Genomic DNA, 19,851 nt, shown 5'->3' on the forward strand with positions numbered 1-19,851 from the left:
ACCGGAAGTCAAACGCTGTTCGCCTTCTTCATGTGGGTTCATGTTGACAACAAAAAGTGTCTCTGATTGTTATTAATTGTGAGGATTTACACACACGAGCTTCGAAATAAATCATGTCCGACAACGAAGACAAGTAAGTAACAACACGCAGCGTTAACACGCCGCGTAAAACTGCGTATTTATCTCAATACAACACAACGTGGGCTAACGTTAGCTAACAAACGTTTAGCAGCTACAGTGACGATTGTAAACTTCTCATGGATTTGATGTCTTTGTGGTAACTTTTGTAATTTTTCTGTCTAATTCAAAGCTTCGACGACGGAGATTTTGATGATGCCGAAGAGGATGAAGGATTAGATGACCTGGAAAATGTGGAAGATGTAAGTTTGCCGGTTAATTCAAAGATAATTGTGTTTTCTAACTGGATAAAACAGACAGTTAGCTTGTATGTGACCCATGAAACCATTTAAGATAAGATAATTAAGGACAGATCTTTTTTAATCTCAAAGAAATTCTTGTGCCAGAAGCAAAAACGAGTACAACAGAGCATCAAATATGTTTAAAATTATAAGTAAAAAATAATAATACTGCACGTGGAGTTTAAAATTGTACGTTTTGCTTACTTAACTGAAACCATGAGAACCAAAAAACAGTGTTACCTGCATATATATAGAAGAGAGACTCAAAACAGGATTTTTTGGAAAGGAAAAGAAGCCAATTTGCTTGAGTCTTAAAAGGTTACATAAATTATTTGATTGTATTTTCCATCATTGCTAAGGAACAGTTTTTGTTTTATTCTTCATTTTTCTGGACAGGATTATATGGTACAGAATATACATTAATACAGAAAGTTCAATTTCCCCTGCTGTTAAGATTTTTTTTAAAGAAAATGTAGGAACTATTAGCAATTTTGGAGAGATTATGTGTACATATTGAAAGCTCTATATGATATTTCATGAGACCTGTCAAAAAAATAATTGAATTTAAATTTTAAAAAAGCATCAGTAGAGGGCAACATAACACATAATAAGGTCATCTATCAAATACTTCCACAAAATCTGGTTGTAAAGGAGAGAAAGTAATCTCTTCCATAACATAAATGTAGTTTAATATATCTATCCACTCCTGTATTGTGGATAAATATATTAAAATGAATTAAAAGCCCGTCCCATAGAGACACCTGTCCTAAATAAAAGCCTGTTGAGCTCAGCGATTTAAGTGAATAATAGCCCAGACTCTAATTTGAAGTTTTACGGTGTGCATAGTAAGGAGGCCAGGACCTGCAGATGTGAGGGGCCTGTGTGGTCAGTGTTGTGTGAGGAGCTCACTTTTAGACTCCAGATCATTCAGAGCCTTGTATGTGATCATAAGCACTTTGAAATGGATTCTAAAACACATACATGCTGAGTCCAAACTGGTTTTGCTCTTTTGCGCAGGAGGATCAGGAGAACGTGCAGATCCTGCCCGCAGGTGAGGGCCAGCAGGCCAACCAGAAGAGGATTACAACACCTTACATGACCAAATACGAGAGAGCCAGAGTGCTTGGGACACGAGCTCTCCAGATAGCGTGAGTGTTTTTACATGTGAGGAACTAAGTGACCTATGTCCAGGTGGTATACAAACGCTTAGCCGCTCGTCCTCCCTTCAACTCATTTCTCAGTTTGTAAATCCTTGATTCCTTTCCTCACCTCCTCCATCTCACATCCTTCCACCTGAGGTGTGAGCGATGGAGACATGAGGAGAGAGGAGAAAATACTTTCTGTGAGACGAACAGAATCCTGAAAACCACAGCGCTGTCATCATTGTGTGGTTGATTTGTGCCATTATGCTTTTTGCAAAAGATTGTGTATGCATACATTTATTAAACCGATTGTGATATTTGATTTATTTAATGTCATCCAGATTAGATTGCAACAAAGAATGGACTTTAAAACCATAAAAAAAGGTAGAAGATCAATCAGTTAATCAAACTTTATTTGTATAGTAGCACCTTGACAGCAACTTTGTCGATTGCAGGAACTACAGATGATTTGTCGTCACTACCTGTCTAATGCAGTGAGGACAAGTACCCAGCACGAAATGTATTATAAAAGGATATTGATTTTGGAAGGCAACTTAATTATTTGGACTCTTACAGTTTGATTGTATTTCTTCTTAACTTTCTTTCTGCCGACTTGTTTTCAACAGGATGTGCGCACCAGTCATGGTGGAGCTGGAGGGAGAAACAGACCCCTTGCAAATAGCAATGAAAGAGCTCAAGTAAGTGATGATTTTATGTTTTGAATGATCAAAAATGCTTTATAAGGTTATATCATGACTGCATCTTTAGTTTTTGTCATTATTTAATCTGTTCAGAACCTAATTATGTTCAAAAAATATAATAACGGTGGACTTCTACTCTTAAATACACTCAGAAACAATTAACAAAAGAAAAACGGTGATGGTGCTGCGGACTGAAAAAGAAATTCGGGGATGAGTTACTGATGCTGACTGATTCGCTTCGCTCTCATTGTCCACTGGTGTCTCCACCGCTGTCTCCGAAAGTTAGATTCAGACAATAAATTCAGAATATTACAAGAATAAAGCCATAATTGCGAGAATAAACTTGAGTCTTTTCTCATAAAAATACAACTTAATTCTCAAAATATTACACTTTTTTCTCACAATACTACGACTTAATTCTCAAAGTCTCAAAACTTTTTTTTCCTCAGTGTGGCCCTAAAACTCTGCCTAGTATCTTACTGTGGATTTTGTTTGCCCCCCTTCCAACAGGAGCAGAAAGATCCCCATCATCATCCGCAGGTACCTTCCTGATGGGAGTTATGAGGACTGGGGCTGTGACGAGCTAATCATAACTGATTAAACAACTCTGCACTGACAGAATAATATATGCTGGTTCACACCCTCCAATGTATCAGGTCAGTCAGCTACACAAACCCAGAAGGTTCCTAAGCTGGTGCAACTGTCACCCACATGTTCATGTCTCAATTTTGTCCACAAATATCCATCACATCAGGTGACTCTGTGAGTCGGTGAAATATGAACACATGAAACGTGCTGAACAGACACTGAAAGAGTCATTCAAATCAAAAGAGTGCGTTGCTTACGGGTTTATGATCCTGTGATCTGACTCGCTTACGGTCTCATTGTGTTGTCATGCGTATCAACTTCAGTTCAATTCAGAGTCAAAATCTACAATACTTTTTTAAGAGCTGCATTATTGCAAAGAACCACAAGGGGGAAGTGCATCTTAAGTCAAACATTTACTTTACTTGTGTTTTACACAATCTTCCTGTGTTGTAATTATTCCATTTGTTGTTTTGAAGGAGAGGGAAGGGTATTAGTGTCAAAGAACTGTTTTTATTGTTATTAATAAACTCTTTTGTATAAATGACCATGTGTCATCTATCCGTTATCTTCCCCTACTTGGGGCTGGGTTGCAGGGGTAGAAAGAGGAACAAAGGAGGAACAAAGTTTCCTCCTCCTCTTGGGGATTCCTGAGGTGGTCCCAGGCCACATGAGGTATTTAATCCCTCCAGCATGTTCTGGGTTTTCTTCAGGTTCTCTTGTTAGTTGGACGAGCCCCGAGCACCTCTAAAGGGGGGCGTTCAGGAGGCATCCTGATCAGATGCCCGGACCATCTTAGCTGGCCCTCTTTGATGTGAAGGAGCAACTTTCCGAGCTCTTTCCAGATGTCTGAGCTCCTCACACTATCTCTACAACTGAGTCCAGCCACCCTCTGCAGGAAAACTCATCGTGGCAGCTTGTATCTGCAATCTCATTATTTCGGTCAAAGGTCATGACCACATTGGGGTTGGAGCATAGATGAACTGTTAGATCAAGAGCTTTTCCTTGTGCCTCAGCTGCTTCTTCACCACAGCGGACTGGCACAACGCCCACATCACAAGTGACGCCACACATATCCGGCTGTCTATCTCACGCTCCACCTTTCCCATCATCCGTGAGCAAGACCCCAAAATACTTGAACTTTGTTGCTTGGGGCAGGAACATCAACACAGAGAAAACAATTCACCGTTTTCACAGACTCTGAAACCGCCCCAGTGTGTGCTGGAGGTCACTGTTCGATGAAGCCATCACAACCACATCATCTGTGCCACTTATGATAACACCATGAAGGGTTACAGGTGTTTGTAATGATTTATACTGTGGGTCAATGTCTGTGTCACAGGGATTTAGTGAGATAATTCGGCAGTAAGCCATGGCAAATTGAGCAAATTGAGCGAATTGGAAGTCCAGGTAAACTGAAGGCATTACAAGAGTGTTATTTAGTTGTGCTGAACCTACACCGTGTCACTGTTAAATTATATTTTACAAGAAAACAAACTTTCTAAAACACAATGCAAAACCTGTTGTTTATATCAGTTTGATCAAGAACATGGTGTCCAGTATTTGAAACAGTTCACCTGTAGGTGGCTGTGAGTCACATACAAAGACGTGTGTGTATGAATGGTTACTGAGTAGCAGGTGGCACCATGAATGGTAGCCTCAGACACCAGTTTGTGAATGTGTGTGTGAATGTGACACGTAGTGTTAAAGCTAGCGGTCGACATTTTTGGGGCTGATATTTGGCATTTTGCCGATTATCTCTATTATTTTATTTTAATAATCACCCAGAAAACGAATTAATTAAAAAGTACAGAGAAAGTCAGTATTGGAGGAACTTTTACTTTGTAAAAACCTCGGGGAGCTCTTTTTATTTATTATTTTTTAATTTAAATTTTGCTTGACTTTATTAACAGTTGCTAGGAACTTGCTGTATATGATGTTGAACATTTCAGTTTTTTCAGTTAGTTCAACATTTGTGAAAGGATGTAAACAGAGTTTTGTTTGTTATATTCCAAATTCTAAATATTGACAGAAAGATTTTTATTTTTATTTGTAAATGCACATTGGTTCCAAATACCAGTTTGATTTCATTAACTACAAATAATTGGTATTTATATAAGCCCAGAAAAAACAGTATCAATGGTCAGAAGACTAAAAAAAGTGCCATACAAGTGGAATTTACTATCTACCGTTATGCCCAATGTGCCCACGATCCTTTTGTGGTGAGCCCGACAAATTCTGGCTTAATGTTGAGGAGCTGTGTTAAAGTGGGTTCACTCCTGCAGCTGATGGAGAAGTATCTGCCACGATGCTCTCTGTGTCTCCCTCCGCCTCTTCCTCCACACAAACACACGCACAAAGCAGCCAAACAGTCAGTGTATTGTTTTGTGAAAATGGGTTGTTGCCCAGGCAGAAAGAGGGCCAGTGCATGCAGGAAGATAGAGGGGGCTGAAAGTTTGTGAGAATGAGAGGATCAACAGCTTTGTTGTGGGAGGAGGCTGCATGGTGATGCTCCAGCCTCTGGTAGAAAGATGGGTGGATCGTATATTCAGTGTGTGTGTGTGTGTGTGTGTGTGTGTGTGTATATGCATTTCATAAATGGAAGGAAAATGCAGCTGGAGAATAAAAGACAAATAGCTTGATATCCAGTGGTGAAAATAAAGCCGAGAGGGATGCATCATCAAAGCAACCAGTTTGTGCTGGTATTTATAATTTTGTCTAACCGCAGTCGTGCTATTAATTTCCAAAGAACAGCTTTTATCTGTGTGTCTTTTGATTGGAGGAGCTGCGCCTCGGGGTGACGATGCTCTCCTTTCATGGGGCGGTGGGGGCTGAACATGTGACACTCAGCAGCACCAACCACAGTGAGGCCACCGTCAGGTCGTCCTTAACCCAGTTTAGGGTATGATTAATATCTTCTTTTCAGATACCTTTGCTTTTCATTTTAGGTCATTTTAGGAACCAGCTTACTGAAAAGTGGTGGAGTGGTCTTTTGAAGCGCTCACAGGCACTCTTGCATCGAAGAGGAAAAGTAGGAACGTATAGAAAGGTAGAAAAAAACGCTGATGGTTTTCAGCACAGCGGCCGTCGTCAGGGCATTGTGATCCTGCACAGGTGTGCTGGGAGTTAAATAGAGTTAAATATTTCTTTGTTTTGTTGTCATGTGACATCTTATGTCATGTAATGTTGTAATTTTGGTAGGAGGAGAAATGTGGCTAGTATAGAAATAGGGAATTAATTGTAAAAAAAAAACACAAAAAGAAAAACAAGTAAAGAGATGTGATTGTGAAAAATACATTTACAAAAAGGGTGTAAATCAGTTTCCTAATTCAGGCCAGGGAAAGTCATGGCCGTGAGTTCAGACTCAAGGAAGGCCACTGTGCTGAAATGTGTCGCGTTTTTTCCTACCTTTCTTTACTTCCTACTTTTTCTATCCGATGCAAGAGTGCCTGTGACCACTTCAAAGACCACTGCCCAAAAAAGTACATTTTAAAAACTCAACAATGTCTCTTTTCAGAGAGTGTGTACCGGTTTTTGAAGATAATCCACAGACCTTTTTTTGAGCCGTTATTAAGTTATATCAGTGTTGCATTTGTACTGGAAATATGAACTGAAATACATCACATTGTATGATGACTGTTACCGAGCGATGATTTTGAGAAAAATGCCTTCAAAGTTTGCAGAACAGTGGTTGCAAAGATGCATGACTGAGCCCATTAGCCTTTAAACTGGGAGCGCATGCTGTACTCGGGCTGAGTGAAAAATACATAGGAAACCTGGGCGACACCTTTATTTTGTATCTAACGAGTTAACAAACAATATACCCAACAACACAGTTTAGGAAGACGACAGAATATGTCAGAACTTGACAAACCAGTTGAATGAACTTAACATGACAATTTTTAAAACTTCATTTACATTTTCATGAAAATACTTTTTCACTATTGATTGATGGGCCATAGAAATATAAATTATCCATACATACATACATTTTGGACACATTTTGGGACTTAAAGAGTGCTTCAAAGGAAGGGAGTCCGCACTTTTTTGTTTAATTAAATGAATTAGGTTCCACCTCCCTTTTAAAAATGAATGAATGCCAAGTGGTGCTCTGTGAGTTAGCAGCATACTTCCCATCTGTGCAGGTTTCTATCATATTTTTCCCTGTTGAAGGTTTTTTTAGAGGGAGTTTTTCCTTATTCTGTAAAGCACTCTGGGAAAAATTGTGATTTGTAAAAATGGGCTTTATAGATAAAATTGACTTGATTCGGTTGGTGGATGTAGTTCAGTAGAAAGAACATAGTTTCTACATGAACTGCTCATAACAAGGTCTGTGGATTATCTTGAGTAACGGTCATCATTTCTGGAAAGAGACATTGCTGCTGATTTTTTGGCTTTTTGAGCACCACAAGCTGATTGCCATGCAGTTCCTAGCCAGACGCCTGTCTTTACACGGTACACTTTTGTACCAGTTCCATGTACTTCTCGTTATTACTCAATCTCTCATTTTCAAGGTGAATGAGAACCTAAACTGCTTAACAGAATGAGATCTGCTCTGCAATACTTATCAGAGCATACTATAGCAGCATGACTGGGAGAAACAAACAACCCTTCCACCTAACAAACAATGCTTTTGGTAGCAGGATGAGCTGACCCAGGACCGTCTGTTCCTGGGATTTGTAACTGCTCCTGGCTCCTGGCTCCTGACACCTGCTTTGACAGTTTGCCCCTCAAAATTCACAAACAAACAACTCTACCTACATCTTCTTTCTGGTTTACTCTCTTAACTTTGGGAATGTTTTAATCCCATTACAACCTGAAAAAGGGGGTATTTTTGTGGAATTGGGTGAGTGGGGGATGAGAGGAGGGGGGTGGGCAGTGGGGGTTGCAGGGTCTATGTGCAGAGAGAGTATGAGAGTCCCTTTGTATCCTGGTGAAGCTACAGGCCAGGCAGTTATGGGTAAGGCTCCCTCATTGCCCCTGTTTCCCTCCTCCCCTAGCTCCCCTTCAATGGCCCTCTTTGTCTTTGCAAAGTATCACACAGCCGATTAAAGAGAGGGAATTAGGAGTCAGGCTTAACCCGCAACACGGAGCAACACACACACACATACATACATGCACAATGAAATATGCATATAGGCATGCATTTTACCCTCATCTGGGGCTGGATTAGTTCATTAGGAGGAGACTTGAAGTTGCAGCTGCATGCTGTGATTGTATATCTGCATGCTGCTATTGTAAAATCACTCGCGCACTGCCTCCACAAAGAAAGCACCATCACTCATGTTCAGCTTACCTATTCTAATGGCTGTAGATTGCTGTAGCTGTGCCAGTAAAGTGAATTATCTTTAGCTGGACAGTCTATTCTGAGAATGTGAGCAGTGGTTGAGTCACTAGATACCACAAACATGAGCTTTTGTTGATAACATTTTGTTAACTTTTATAAGTGAGGAGAATTTGTTAATGACTGAGATGATTTATTGGTTATCTCCGTCATTTCTTCTTTCTTAAAAAATAAGTTTCAAGAGGCAGACTTGTATCAAAGCAGAAATAATAGAGCTTTATTTCAAGTGAGCGTAAAAGGTCATTAGTCATCATCACATGTTTGGGCTTTCGCTCCTGCTGTTATTTAGAAGTTGCTGTGCTGTGCTGGCAACAGTTACACAAGAATGACAACAGCAACAGAAATACTAAAATGGCAGTAACAGTCAAAAGTTGTCCTCATAATGGAGAGAAATTAACAGCGCACACAAACATTAAACATATATAAATAAGTGTAAAATTCATAGCAACATTACACATATTTCACACATAGCAACATGAACTCTGTGTCTTGTGCTGGAGGTCAATGGTTAAATAGAAATGGGATTTAAGCTTCAATGGACTGTGAATTAATTAAAACAAGCAGTGCTGCATGCATATTGTACATATCTGTGCACAGTAGTGTGATAAATATTTGAGTGATAAACATGAAAACAAAACTTTTTTTTTTTACTTTCCCAGATGGAGAATAAGATACTGAAAATGCACTTCTGTTCAGGAGATGAGGAAATGCAAAAGACTACAGAGACCAAAAAGAGATAGTCACAACATAAAAACAGTCAACTAACAGTCCAAAACCTGGGAAAGGCACAAACATGAAAGATAAAACACTTTTGAATAGCAGGTATTATATAAGGACCAGGCACATTTTATATTTAATATTAGGCTGTGTTATAACTTAGTATCTCCTGGAAGCTTTACTCATTCATTCTCTGGCAACTGTTTCTCAATATTGGCCTCTTCCACATTGAAACTGTCCTCAAATTTTTAAACTTGCACAACTATAATCAAAAGATCAGACATATCACATTGAATTTTGTTCTGTTTACACATTTTGAATGACACAAAGGAAAAGAAAAGGCAGTGGTGCAGATTTTCAGTGGAGATAATAATGGCAAAAGCATTTAACAATATTAATACAGTCAATAGTTAAAACAATGAAAAAGCTTGTATTATATGACATTGCAGCCGTTAAAAATTAAAATGGATTATGTAAGTACACTGAAGCAAAATATTAATACAACACTTGATTTCGGTCTCGTTTTTCATAAATTGAAGTTAAAATTTGTTTGAATCTGTGTTAGTGAGCACTTTGCTTATGCATAATCCATCCACCTGACAGGTGTGTCATACCAAGATTCTGGTTAAACACCATCATTACTACACAGGTGTTCCTTGGGATGGTCACAATAAAAGGCAGCTCTAAAATGTGCAGTTTTATCAAGGCACACCTACATAGTAGTGATGCTGTTCAATTGGCATTGTGAAATGGGATTATGTTGGCAAAGTGCTCAAAACTGATTTAAAGAAATATTTCACTTCTTAACAGGTGTTTTTTGCATCAAATTAGGCTGTCTGTGCAGTAGAAAGACGCAAATACTTTACTAGACATTGGAGCTATTTGACCAGAGACAATTGAAAATGGGGACTGTGGCATTCGCATTTACTTAAGTTGTAGAAAACCTACAACTACCACAATGCATTGCGCCACAATGGACTAATGAACGCCCCTGCTGGTAGGTGACATAATGCTAACTCATAAACGTGGCCAGCTGGTAACAAAAGGTCTCATATTACAGTTCAACGGTAACCTGAAACATGTTTCTGAAATCATTAAAGGAGAGAAATAAGCAGTAACAGAATTTTGGGATGGAAGCCGAACAAAAGTGTTGCACTTATATTTTTGTTTAGTGTATAAATAGAATCATTAATATTATCATGAACGTTCTTCATGAATCTGTCCAATATTGATGAAACTCATCACACTCATCAGTGCCATTGTGGAGAAAAAAAAGGCAAAAAGTAGCTTTTGACACCAATATGTTAAGTATTTTACAATAAGTGACATTGTAGGAATGCTGACAGCTAAGAGAAAACTAATAAGCTACAAAATGTAAGGTAGTTTTGAGTGTCACGTTGGGAGAAACATCTGTAAAATCTGTTTCTTTTCTACAAGTTTTGGTCTCAAAACTTTGGTCATTTCACAAATATCTAAAATCTGTAGGCATCAATAAACGTACATTTGTAATTTCAAGTACACTGTATAAACTATCCTAGAAATAGTCAGTCATTGTAAAAATGGTTGTTTTGTGACTAAATATACATTTCACTTAAAACCTCAGTATAGTTTATGGCATTTTCTTCCATTTCATTGTGTGTACATAAGGCATTTTAAGTGAAGACAGCATAATCATTTGAATTAAATAGGGACAAATGTGCCTCAGAAACCAACAGAATTATATCAGTATTTGTTGTATTGATTTCCAGAAGCAATACAAAACTAACATCTGTTTGATTAAAGGTCAATCTTGCCTGAGAAGTGAACGGCCAAATTGTTTGGCACTCAATTCTTCTGGTACAAACAACCCCCATTTTATATAGAATGAATTTGGCTCCATCTCAGTCACGTCCTTTACAACACAGATCGAAGTCTTGCTCATTCTCAATGTGTACCATGTTCTCTCTTGCGACTTATCCCCTTGTGGCATATGAAAGGGGGTGTAGACTACAAGGTGCCTCATCTGATACACATAGAGTCACCAAACAGACAGGGACATGATCCTTTACCACTTACAGACACTGCCAATTGCGTTGTTTGGAGCGCCAGATGTTTGGCTGCTGTGAATCTAACCTGAACTCTGCAATGGTGGGTGCAAAGTAGTACATTCTCTCACTACTGCCCCAAATAATCAACCACGCATCAAATGCATCACGCTCCAAGGTCATCCTTGGGCTGTGACAGCATTTCTGCATCTCGGCCAGAGCAGAACGGGGTTTCTCCCCAACTGCCTCCCCTGCCGACTCCCCCAGTGCCTGCCCACTCCCCCCAGCCTAGACCACTTTCACCTCCGAAACCGCCAACTCTGTTGTTGCTGCTGTTCCTCGGGTCTGACATGGGGGCTGAACCTGCACTAGCGCCCTCTGGTCTGGTTGTCTGTCATGGCCGCGACAGTGTGGTGTAGATGGGTTGTTCCCAGTGCGTGGGGCTGTGTGACTGCGGTACGCTGGCTGGGTCAGTGATGGCAGTGTACAGGGGCCTCTGGGAGGGCCCCATGTAAGAGAAGGCAGAGTACAGCCCCGAGGCCTGGCTGGAGTGGGCGTAGTATGACCCTGAGGCCTGGTGGTCAGCATATTCAGCAAACTGAGCCCTGGAGGCCAGTGAGGGGAAGGCAGAGCTGTAGTGAGGGAGACTGAGGGAGGTGTAGGTGACATGGGAACCTACAGAGGCTCCCTCTGTGAAGTGACCCCCAGCACCTCCGGCCTCACTTTTGATCTGGGCCTTAGAGGGATCAGAGCCCAGAGAGGGGCCGTGATGTTGCAGCGGCTGCTGCTGCTGCTGCTTGGAGAGCCAGGCTGCAGAGTGTCCACTGGCTGCTGCCAGAGCTGAGGAGATACCGTAGGTGTACGGAGAGACAGGAGAAGTCGCAGCTGCTCCTGCTCCAGCACTCTGCCCAACCCCGGGGTGTCCATTGGGTGGGAGGTACTGGTCAAACTCATTGACATCAAAAGACTCCATGTTGGCCATCACTTCGTGGCTCATCTCACCAATGTCCACATTACCAAAGTCAATGTGAGGTTTGCCAGATCCCGGAGCACCTGAGCCTCCCTCTGCTCCCATTCCGCCACGGGAGCCCCCGTTCCCAACACCCTCCCGCTTTCCCTCCCCTGCCTTCCCAGACTGAGGCTCGGTCTTAGGAGTGGTAGGAGGTGTGGGAGGACTGTGACTCTGACCTGTAGTGGCACAAGAAAACATATAGTTACTGTAACTTTCCAGGCAAATTCTAAAGACTATCTCTGCCACAGTCAGTACATTCACATGCACAGTTAAGTGGAGCTACGGTTAAAGTTCGATTAGGCCATTTAATTGGACTACTGTTTTTGTCCCAGTATACAAGCACTGGGGAAGAATCATTGCATTGACAAAATATGTCCATCTCCACCTTGGTAGATGGCAATATGCCCCCTTTCAACTAGTTGCTCTTGGACCTTCCTCTGATTGACCTGCTACGTCGCGTGCCAAACAATTTAGTGAGTGGCAAACGGGTTCCACGTCCAATTACATGTATTTAAAAGCCAAAAATGTAGTCGGACTAACACAATAATTCCACTGCTTCTAACATCATGTAAACGTACTGACTGTCCAGTTCTATTCAGACCAATCAAACAGTGTGACAAGGATGGTATCAGTAAGGTTATGGCAGGGAGCCTGCAGCCCACCTGCAGCAAGAGGGTGGTGCCCATCTGCCAGAGGTGACCCGGCTCCCCCACTGAGGGCCACATCCAGTTGGAGGCCCTTGTATTGGGGCTGGCTGTGGCTGACCTCACCCTCCGAATGGCCATCGGCCTCACTTCCTGACCCAGAACCAGGCTTTCCGCTCTTTCGGCGTCGTGGCTGGTATTTGTAGTCGGGATAGTCCTTCTTGTGCTGCTTCCGCAGCCTCTCTGCCTCCTCGATGAAGGGTCGTTTGTCGCTCTCGTTAAGAAGCCTTGGATGAAAAGAAGAGATGTTGGTAGAAAGGATTGATAACGGTGTGAAGACAAGAAGGAAGCACTAAATAAGTATTAGTCTACTTTTTGTTTGTTTGTTTGGTAGTATGTTTGGGTTTTTTTTTTGCTGCAGTATATATTTTAAAAGATAATGCATAAAATGCTAAGAAATTTTGGTAACTTTTCTCTTGGTACGAAGAAGTTATCCAAGAAAATTTAGAGTATGTAAAAGTTAAAAAACAAAACAAACCAGTTAAGAGAAAGAATTATTTAAGGCTTCTTGTCAAGAAGTCAAGAATCTTGAAAATAATACCAACACAAAGTTTACTGGTCGAAATAGTCTCACAGGTAACAACGATTTGCTCGAAAACATACTGTCCAGTAATACATCTGATCAACTTTCAATGCATATCTATATGTGCTTCATTCACTACATCTGCATCCAATGTCTTGCCTGCCAGGGGCTTTTTGACTGCTGCTGGACAGTAATGAAATAATTCAGGCCAAACATGCATCCTGTCTGCAAAACATGAAACCCAGCTCCTTATTACTACTGCGGGCAGGAATGGCATGAGAAACCCCTGACCTTCCTCAACCTCCCTGTTTGTCATTTTTCTGGGCCAATTAACCAATCATGCCTGCAGCCCAAGGTCAAGTCTTTATCCAATAAATGTTCAGTCCTCACAAGGTTAATAAATTCAACTTTTCTGACCCTCTTGTCAGCAAATAGTGAGTGCTCTGTGTGAGAAAATAAGACACTGTGTGCATCGTCTGACACGACTTTAAATTTTAAGAACTGCGGGTGATCTTTAGGCAGCCGTGTTGATAATCAAGCAAAGGAAACACAAAAAATCAAATTAAAGAAATTTTAACGACATGAAAAATCTTGCTCGACCTCTAAATTTGAGGGTAGAAAACCTGTACCATAAAGATAAGCTGAAAGTTTGTGAAAGTGCCCCTCGATTCCCGAAAAAACACCATTACTTTAACCAAATGGCCTGCTGGAAAAAAGTAGAAACTTGTTGCATAAATATTCTAATACTAGCAAACAAAAAGATCTTTCAGTAAAATAATAAAAAAGGTAGTGTTTGCATGTGCGCAATAACCAACAATGAGCTTTCACACAGCAGCATCTGTAAAAGGATGCAGCATCTTACACCACACTTGTTTCCTAGAATTAGCATCTGATTGAGTGTTCATGCTGGCCTAAAGCAAAGACACAGGGTTGCCTTTCAGTATGTGAAAAGTGAGGTTTGGGGTCTTTCCCCAGAATATTTTGAGCATCAAACACTTAATTGTCTACATTTTAGGGAAGTTTTTTTCCATCGATATGGTGAAAATGTCTTTTTAATCCATCATAATAAAAGCCCCCCTCCCCGAGACTGTATGCCTTAAATCTTAAATCGACTTAGTATATTTATGATTTAGGATAAGTGCAATCATTTTGCTGTGGCATGAGTAAATGTTCAATCATAACACAACTTTATATCTGTCTATTTGTGTTTAAGGATTAATGTTTTGTTTTGGGGGCAAATGTACATGTTGAAGATATTGAGAGGGTCATTTCAAATTCATAAAAAAAACCCAACAATAATAACAATAATAATTAAGGAAAATATAGTGAAAAAGTAAAAGTACCCAATTACAAAAAATCAATTCAATTAAATTTTTTAAATCAATTTTAAAAATTCAAAATTAGTTTAAAAATAGAAAAAAGGAGAAAATGAATTAAATGTTTATTAAAATAGTTGCTAAAGTAAATTTAAAAAACTATTACTTTTTTAAATAACTATTTAAAAAAGATAATGACTTAAATGATTATCAAAATAATTGCCAATTATTTTTTTCAGCTAGTTGAATAATTTACTAATAATTTTAGCTGTACTTGTATAAAGTATTTGGTAGTTTAATTTAAAAAGAATGTCATATTTTATACTCTTCTTACATTTATAACTAAAGCTTTCACACAAATGTAGTGAATTATAAAATACAATATTTCCTCTTGAAATCTATCGGAGTAAAAGTAAAGTGGGATAAAAAGAAAAGACTCAAGTAAAGTGCAAGTACTTGGAATTGCACTTCAGTAAACGTACATAGTTGCATTTCACCACTACAAAACCCCCCACCCAAAATGTCAAAACTCTGTCCCTTAATCTGTAGATTAATCCTGAGCATTTAACGACAGATAGGCTTTTACTTTTTTTTACAATCTGCACATTTCTGTGTGAGCATCATGAAAGTTATCTGACAATGTGCGGACTATCAATGCTCAACTATCCACATGAAGTGGCCTCCTCACCTCCAGAGCTTCCCCAGGGTCTTGCTGAGCTCCGCATTGTGCAGGTGTGGGTGTTGATCAGCCAGTTTCCTCCGCGCCGCCTGCGCCCACACCATGAAGGCATTCATGGGCCTCTTCACGTGCGGCTTATTCTTGCTTCCGGTGTTGACGCGCACAGGCATGGGCACGAGGGTCCAGTCGTAGCAGTTGAGCACCTGGCTCACTGCGTCACGGATTCCTGCCGGGAAGCGTTCATCCTCATCGTCGGATTTGATGGAGGAGCAGCCTGCGGTCGAGTCCTCCAGACCCACCAGCTGCGGCTGACCAGGTAGAGGCGAGTCCCCTCCACCAGCTGCACCGGAGGAGTGACCCGGTGACAGGGAGCGACTGTCATCCGACATCCCCGGACTGAGCTCAACCTCCGACAAGCTCTGCTCCTCTCTGGACATCTTCCCACACACACACACACACACAAGCCTCCAGGTGTGCAGAGGATGCAACGTCTGTTCCTAAGTGCTCAGCTCTACCTGTTGGGTCCCTGGTGCTGTTTGTCCCTAAGGTGACGCACAGAGAATCGGTGTCTGATCTGTCCCTCTGGGCTCTTTCAAGTTATAATATGAACTGCCAGTCTGTCTCTACTCTCAGCCTCCTTTGTAAAACTCTGTGAGGGTTCCACATTAAAGTTCTTTCCATCCGTGTTGTTGGTATCATAGGCGGCTCAGCGCGCACCTTGGACCCCAGTTTACCTGCTAATGCACAGCTGTCTGCACCAAACTCACCCGCTCTCACTTCCCTCCTGACTTCCCCTTCACTCTCTCCTCCGCTTGTCCCGCAGTTGATATCCAACAGTGAGGACCTGGAACAGCACAGTGATGAGGAGTGTCAGTTGAACAGATACTTCACCAAAACATGTGGGTCTGTCGACTCTATTTCAAGAGCTGTTTATCTTTTAGTGTTTCAAGCCAAGTAAAGACCTTAGCATAATTTCTCTGTATCTCAGTAATAAAACTGAAAATATTGCCCCTGAAGGGATTGCTCCACCCCAATTTTTCTCAATAAAATAGTCCTTTTGTGGACCATGTCCTCACGTTGCCTCCACCTCTCACTCCATATCAGCAACACAGATATGAGAAGAGCCTTGACAGATTTCCCTAATCTTCAAGGGTGAGGATTTTTATTCAACATTGGGGACACACAGGGCCATAGCACCAAACTCTGAGCCCTATGCAGAAGCAGTTTCTGTGGGCCCCCTGCCCTTCTTCTCTTGATTCATGTCTCTCCAGCCTGTTGTCATTCAAGTCAAATACCATGAACTTTGTCAGTAATTTCGGCATAAGATCCTGAAGCAAAAAGTCACCTTTGGTGCCCGCATGATATGCTATGGGACAGCGTCAGTTGAGAACCTCACACAGTGCTATTATACGGGGATGGCCAGACAGAGCCTGTCACGTCTGCATTAAACGCTTAACGATGGCATCAGTTTGTAAAGCTGCTAGTAACGATTTAATGTGAGGAGCACAAGGGTGGGCGGAAGAGAGGGCGGAGGGATCCTGCAAACCCGGACTTTGACGCGGGAGTCTGGTGTTTGCTCCCCATTTGAATACGATGGGTTTTTCCTACACCTCGCCATGTGCATCCTTCCCCTAAACCTAACCATACATGCTGCCGTTGCCTAAAAACAACCACGTGCCAAGTCATCCCACCATGTTCAGCTGTTGAAATCACATTAGTGAAATCCCGGGGTGTAAACAACAGATGCAGATGGATACCTAATTCGCAAAATGTAGAGTGGAAGTCCACTGAGAGTTGCAACATGTGACGAGTTGGGATGAGAACGTGTTGGTCCCTCTCATCCCAAGTCGTCACATATCGCCGCTTCCATGTCTATATATTATGCTCTAGGTATCCTTCTGCATGTGTTGTTTACAATCAGAGATGCTGTAACCAACACCGGGATGTCAAAAAAAGCCAGAAATTAGAAAAAAAGTATTAAGAAAATTACAAAAAAAGATAAAACAACAACAAAGAAAACCCCAGGAAAATTACACACAAAAAAATAAAAAGAAAAAATTTATATGTACATGTTTTCCAGTGATGTAATTTTAAATATATAGTCACAAATATTATAAAAATACTGTTCTGAAATTTTTTTCTACAAATTCTTTAAATTTCCCCTTGTAAACCAATTTCATCATTTTCTTGTCACCTTTTATTTATTTATTTAATTTTATTTTTTTCGATTTGTGGGACTGTTCTTGCAGTGCAAAGTTGCCCATTGTCTTTTTCCTCAAGTTTTTGACAGAACTCAAACCGATCTATGCCAGAACAAATATGAGATAAGGTTCCTTGTGTGTATTTGATATTTATTTTCACAAACCATATAGACCTAATAACTAGTTTTATCAAAAAGTTTAAGGCTGATTATAATGATATAGAATCTTATTAAAATCCAAAGTGGAATTCATAGTTTTTATCCTTTAAGTGGCTCTGCATTAAGTTAAGTCATAGAATAATTTGCAGAGGTATAGTGCAGTCCCTCTCTGCAGACCTGGACCCCCTCCTCTTCCTCTTCCTCCTCCTCCTCCTACTGTTTAAGGTTTAGCAGTTATTCCAAGCTCCCCGGAGAGAAAGTGTTGGAATGACACGAGGCCACAGCAGCACAGACCTTGGATTTATTCCCCGTACTTCTTGGATAAACACGGACCTGGCGCTGGAAATATAAACCCCGTGTGTGTATGTGCGCCGTCGTGTGTGAATTAGACACAGTCTGTTTGTTAAACGGGGGCAGGTCTATCGGCGGGAGCAAAATGCGTCCTTGTTTTGTGCGTTAAATCAACACGCCCGCCTCGAACTTTACGTCCGAAATCGGCGAACTTCCTGTGACACGGCAAACACACAGCGCGCTGGTTTGTTTTCTGCTCCGGTGTCTTATTGCAGGAAAATTAGCGATCGCGCTCACGTCCAGTGACATTATGAAACAGCTTGTCAGTTTTAACAGTCTGTGTGTTCATGTGTACTCACTTAACACGCAGGTTACCTCATCTTTAAAACTAAGAAAAAAAGTTCATCACTTTTTTAACTTTTGCCCTAAGACAGCATATAGGCATTTAAGCGAATTTATATAATAATTACGGTAATTTAACGAGTGTTATATTACAGACTATGGCTCTTAATAAAAGTTTGACGTGCTCCCAAAACAGTTTTTAATTAACATTCAAAGGGTGAATGTCAGAAGTCGTGTCTGTTTCCAGGAGTCGTGCGTAAAGCCTCACCATCTGTCCAAGGCCCATTGATAATAATATTCGCTTGCCACCTGGTCTATAAGGCCACTTAACAGACTGTCATTGCGTCTCCAAAGCGTCCGCGCTGCACATACACAATGCGTAAACATCGTGCGTAAAGGCACTGAATGCCTCATTACGCACGCGTTGTCTGTGTTTGCTTTAAATGTCACTCTTGTAAAAGAAAGACAAGAGCTAAGATAGAAAAGTGCCCATAATTTCCTTTCGTCGCTGATCACAAAGTGTGAATTCTTCAGCCCATATAGCGCCTCAAATCACGAGCAAACAAGCGAATCGTGAAGTCAACAGAGAGTCGTCTATCCTCTGGGCACGCTCACCATTTTTCCATTTGATTTATTATCCAGTAACATGTAATAAATAAATTGTTTTCGACACACCATTCAATTCATGCTTGTTATGAATTTACATATCTGGGCGCATTTAGTGTACGTAATGATGTGAACTCATTATCGTCGCCTGAGTGGCCAGAGATTTGGCCTTAATTTGCTTGTTTGGAAACTTTTTTTTCAAATAGTTTTACAATAGCTCGTATTTTTGGTGCCATCTAGTCCACACAGCTCAAAAACCACTGTAAATATAGAAGAAAATTAAAAATACAATTAAAAAAATAAGCACAAGATGCAAATAAACCAAGGGAACTGTTACAAAACAACGAAATTTTGTATAAATCAAACGTTTAGACACTGCTTTTCCATCTGCATCAAAGTTCATGCCCGGAATAAGGCTGCTTATTTGTTTCACCAACTCTTGAAACTTCTAAAAACGTTTTCCCTCTTCAAACTTTTTGAACAATTCGATTTTCTTTGCATAAAAATGATTTTGCTGTCACCTCATTTAGTCGAACAGAAAAAGTTAACTTTTAAATTCTGCGTCAGAACTGTGAAAAACATACGTCGTTCAATGACTTACAGAAATGAAACCCAGAAATCGATTTTGAACATGCAGGAGCACTTGTTGCACTAACAAGGTTGTATTGCAAGATACACCACGACTGGGATTATATCAAAAAGTCTCGGAAAATTGTCCTTAAAAAATACAAAAGTACATTTTGTAACCACTGTTCCCAGGTAGTTCTACACAGAGACTTGATTGACGGAGATGTTACATGATTAAAGAACAAACAAGTTAATTAAAACCAGAGTCCAAGCTCGTGAAGAGTTCTTAATTATTAAGGCAACGTTAAACGATTATTTGATTGCAAGATTAAATCTCTTATTTAAAATCGTGTTTCTTCTCTCCGATCAAATCGCAGAGTCAGAGCAGCCACCAGCAGCAGCAGAGAGGAAAGAGTTGGAAATGCTAAGCGTCTTACTTCAGTAATGAGAAAAGGAGGTCGCCGGTTTAGCACGAGAATCCGTGAGTTCCCGAGTTTCCAAAGTGACGCTCGCTCCCGAG

The 19,851-nt window shown here is 40.6% G+C and overlaps 2 protein-coding genes across 3 annotated transcripts; one reads left to right on the forward strand and one right to left on the reverse strand.

Moving 5' to 3' along the window:
* Positions 1-3,394, forward strand: polr2f (RNA polymerase II, I and III subunit F). The gene is made up of 5 exons (XM_042505289.1): positions 1-133; positions 311-380; positions 1,437-1,567; positions 2,188-2,259; positions 2,773-3,394. The coding sequence occupies exons 1-5, from the start codon at positions 114-116 to the stop codon at positions 2,861-2,863; spliced, it is 384 nt and encodes a 127-aa protein (XP_042361223.1). The 5' UTR covers positions 1-113; the 3' UTR covers positions 2,864-3,394.
* Positions 3,395-11,267: 7,873 nt separating this feature from the next.
* sox10 (SRY-box transcription factor 10) lies at positions 11,268-19,851 on the reverse strand. 2 transcript variants are annotated; one of them, XM_042504373.1, is made up of 5 exons: positions 19,769-19,851; positions 15,934-16,010; positions 15,176-15,708; positions 12,607-12,875; positions 11,268-12,120 (listed from the first exon to the last, which is right to left on the reverse strand). In XM_042504373.1, the coding sequence occupies exons 3-5, from the start codon at positions 15,601-15,603 to the stop codon at positions 11,327-11,329; spliced, it is 1,491 nt and encodes a 496-aa protein (XP_042360307.1). In that variant the 5' UTR covers positions 15,604-15,708; positions 15,934-16,010; positions 19,769-19,851; the 3' UTR covers positions 11,268-11,326. The 2 variants fall into 2 exon arrangements, with proteins under 2 accessions (XP_042360307.1, XP_042360306.1); XM_042504372.1 differs by lacking the exon at positions 19,769-19,851 and having other exon boundaries at positions 15,176-17,180.

Source organism: Plectropomus leopardus, chromosome 17 (genome assembly GCF_008729295.1).
Source record: "Plectropomus leopardus isolate mb chromosome 17, YSFRI_Pleo_2.0, whole genome shotgun sequence".
NCBI classification, from domain to species: domain Eukaryota; kingdom Metazoa; phylum Chordata; class Actinopteri; order Perciformes; family Serranidae; genus Plectropomus; species Plectropomus leopardus.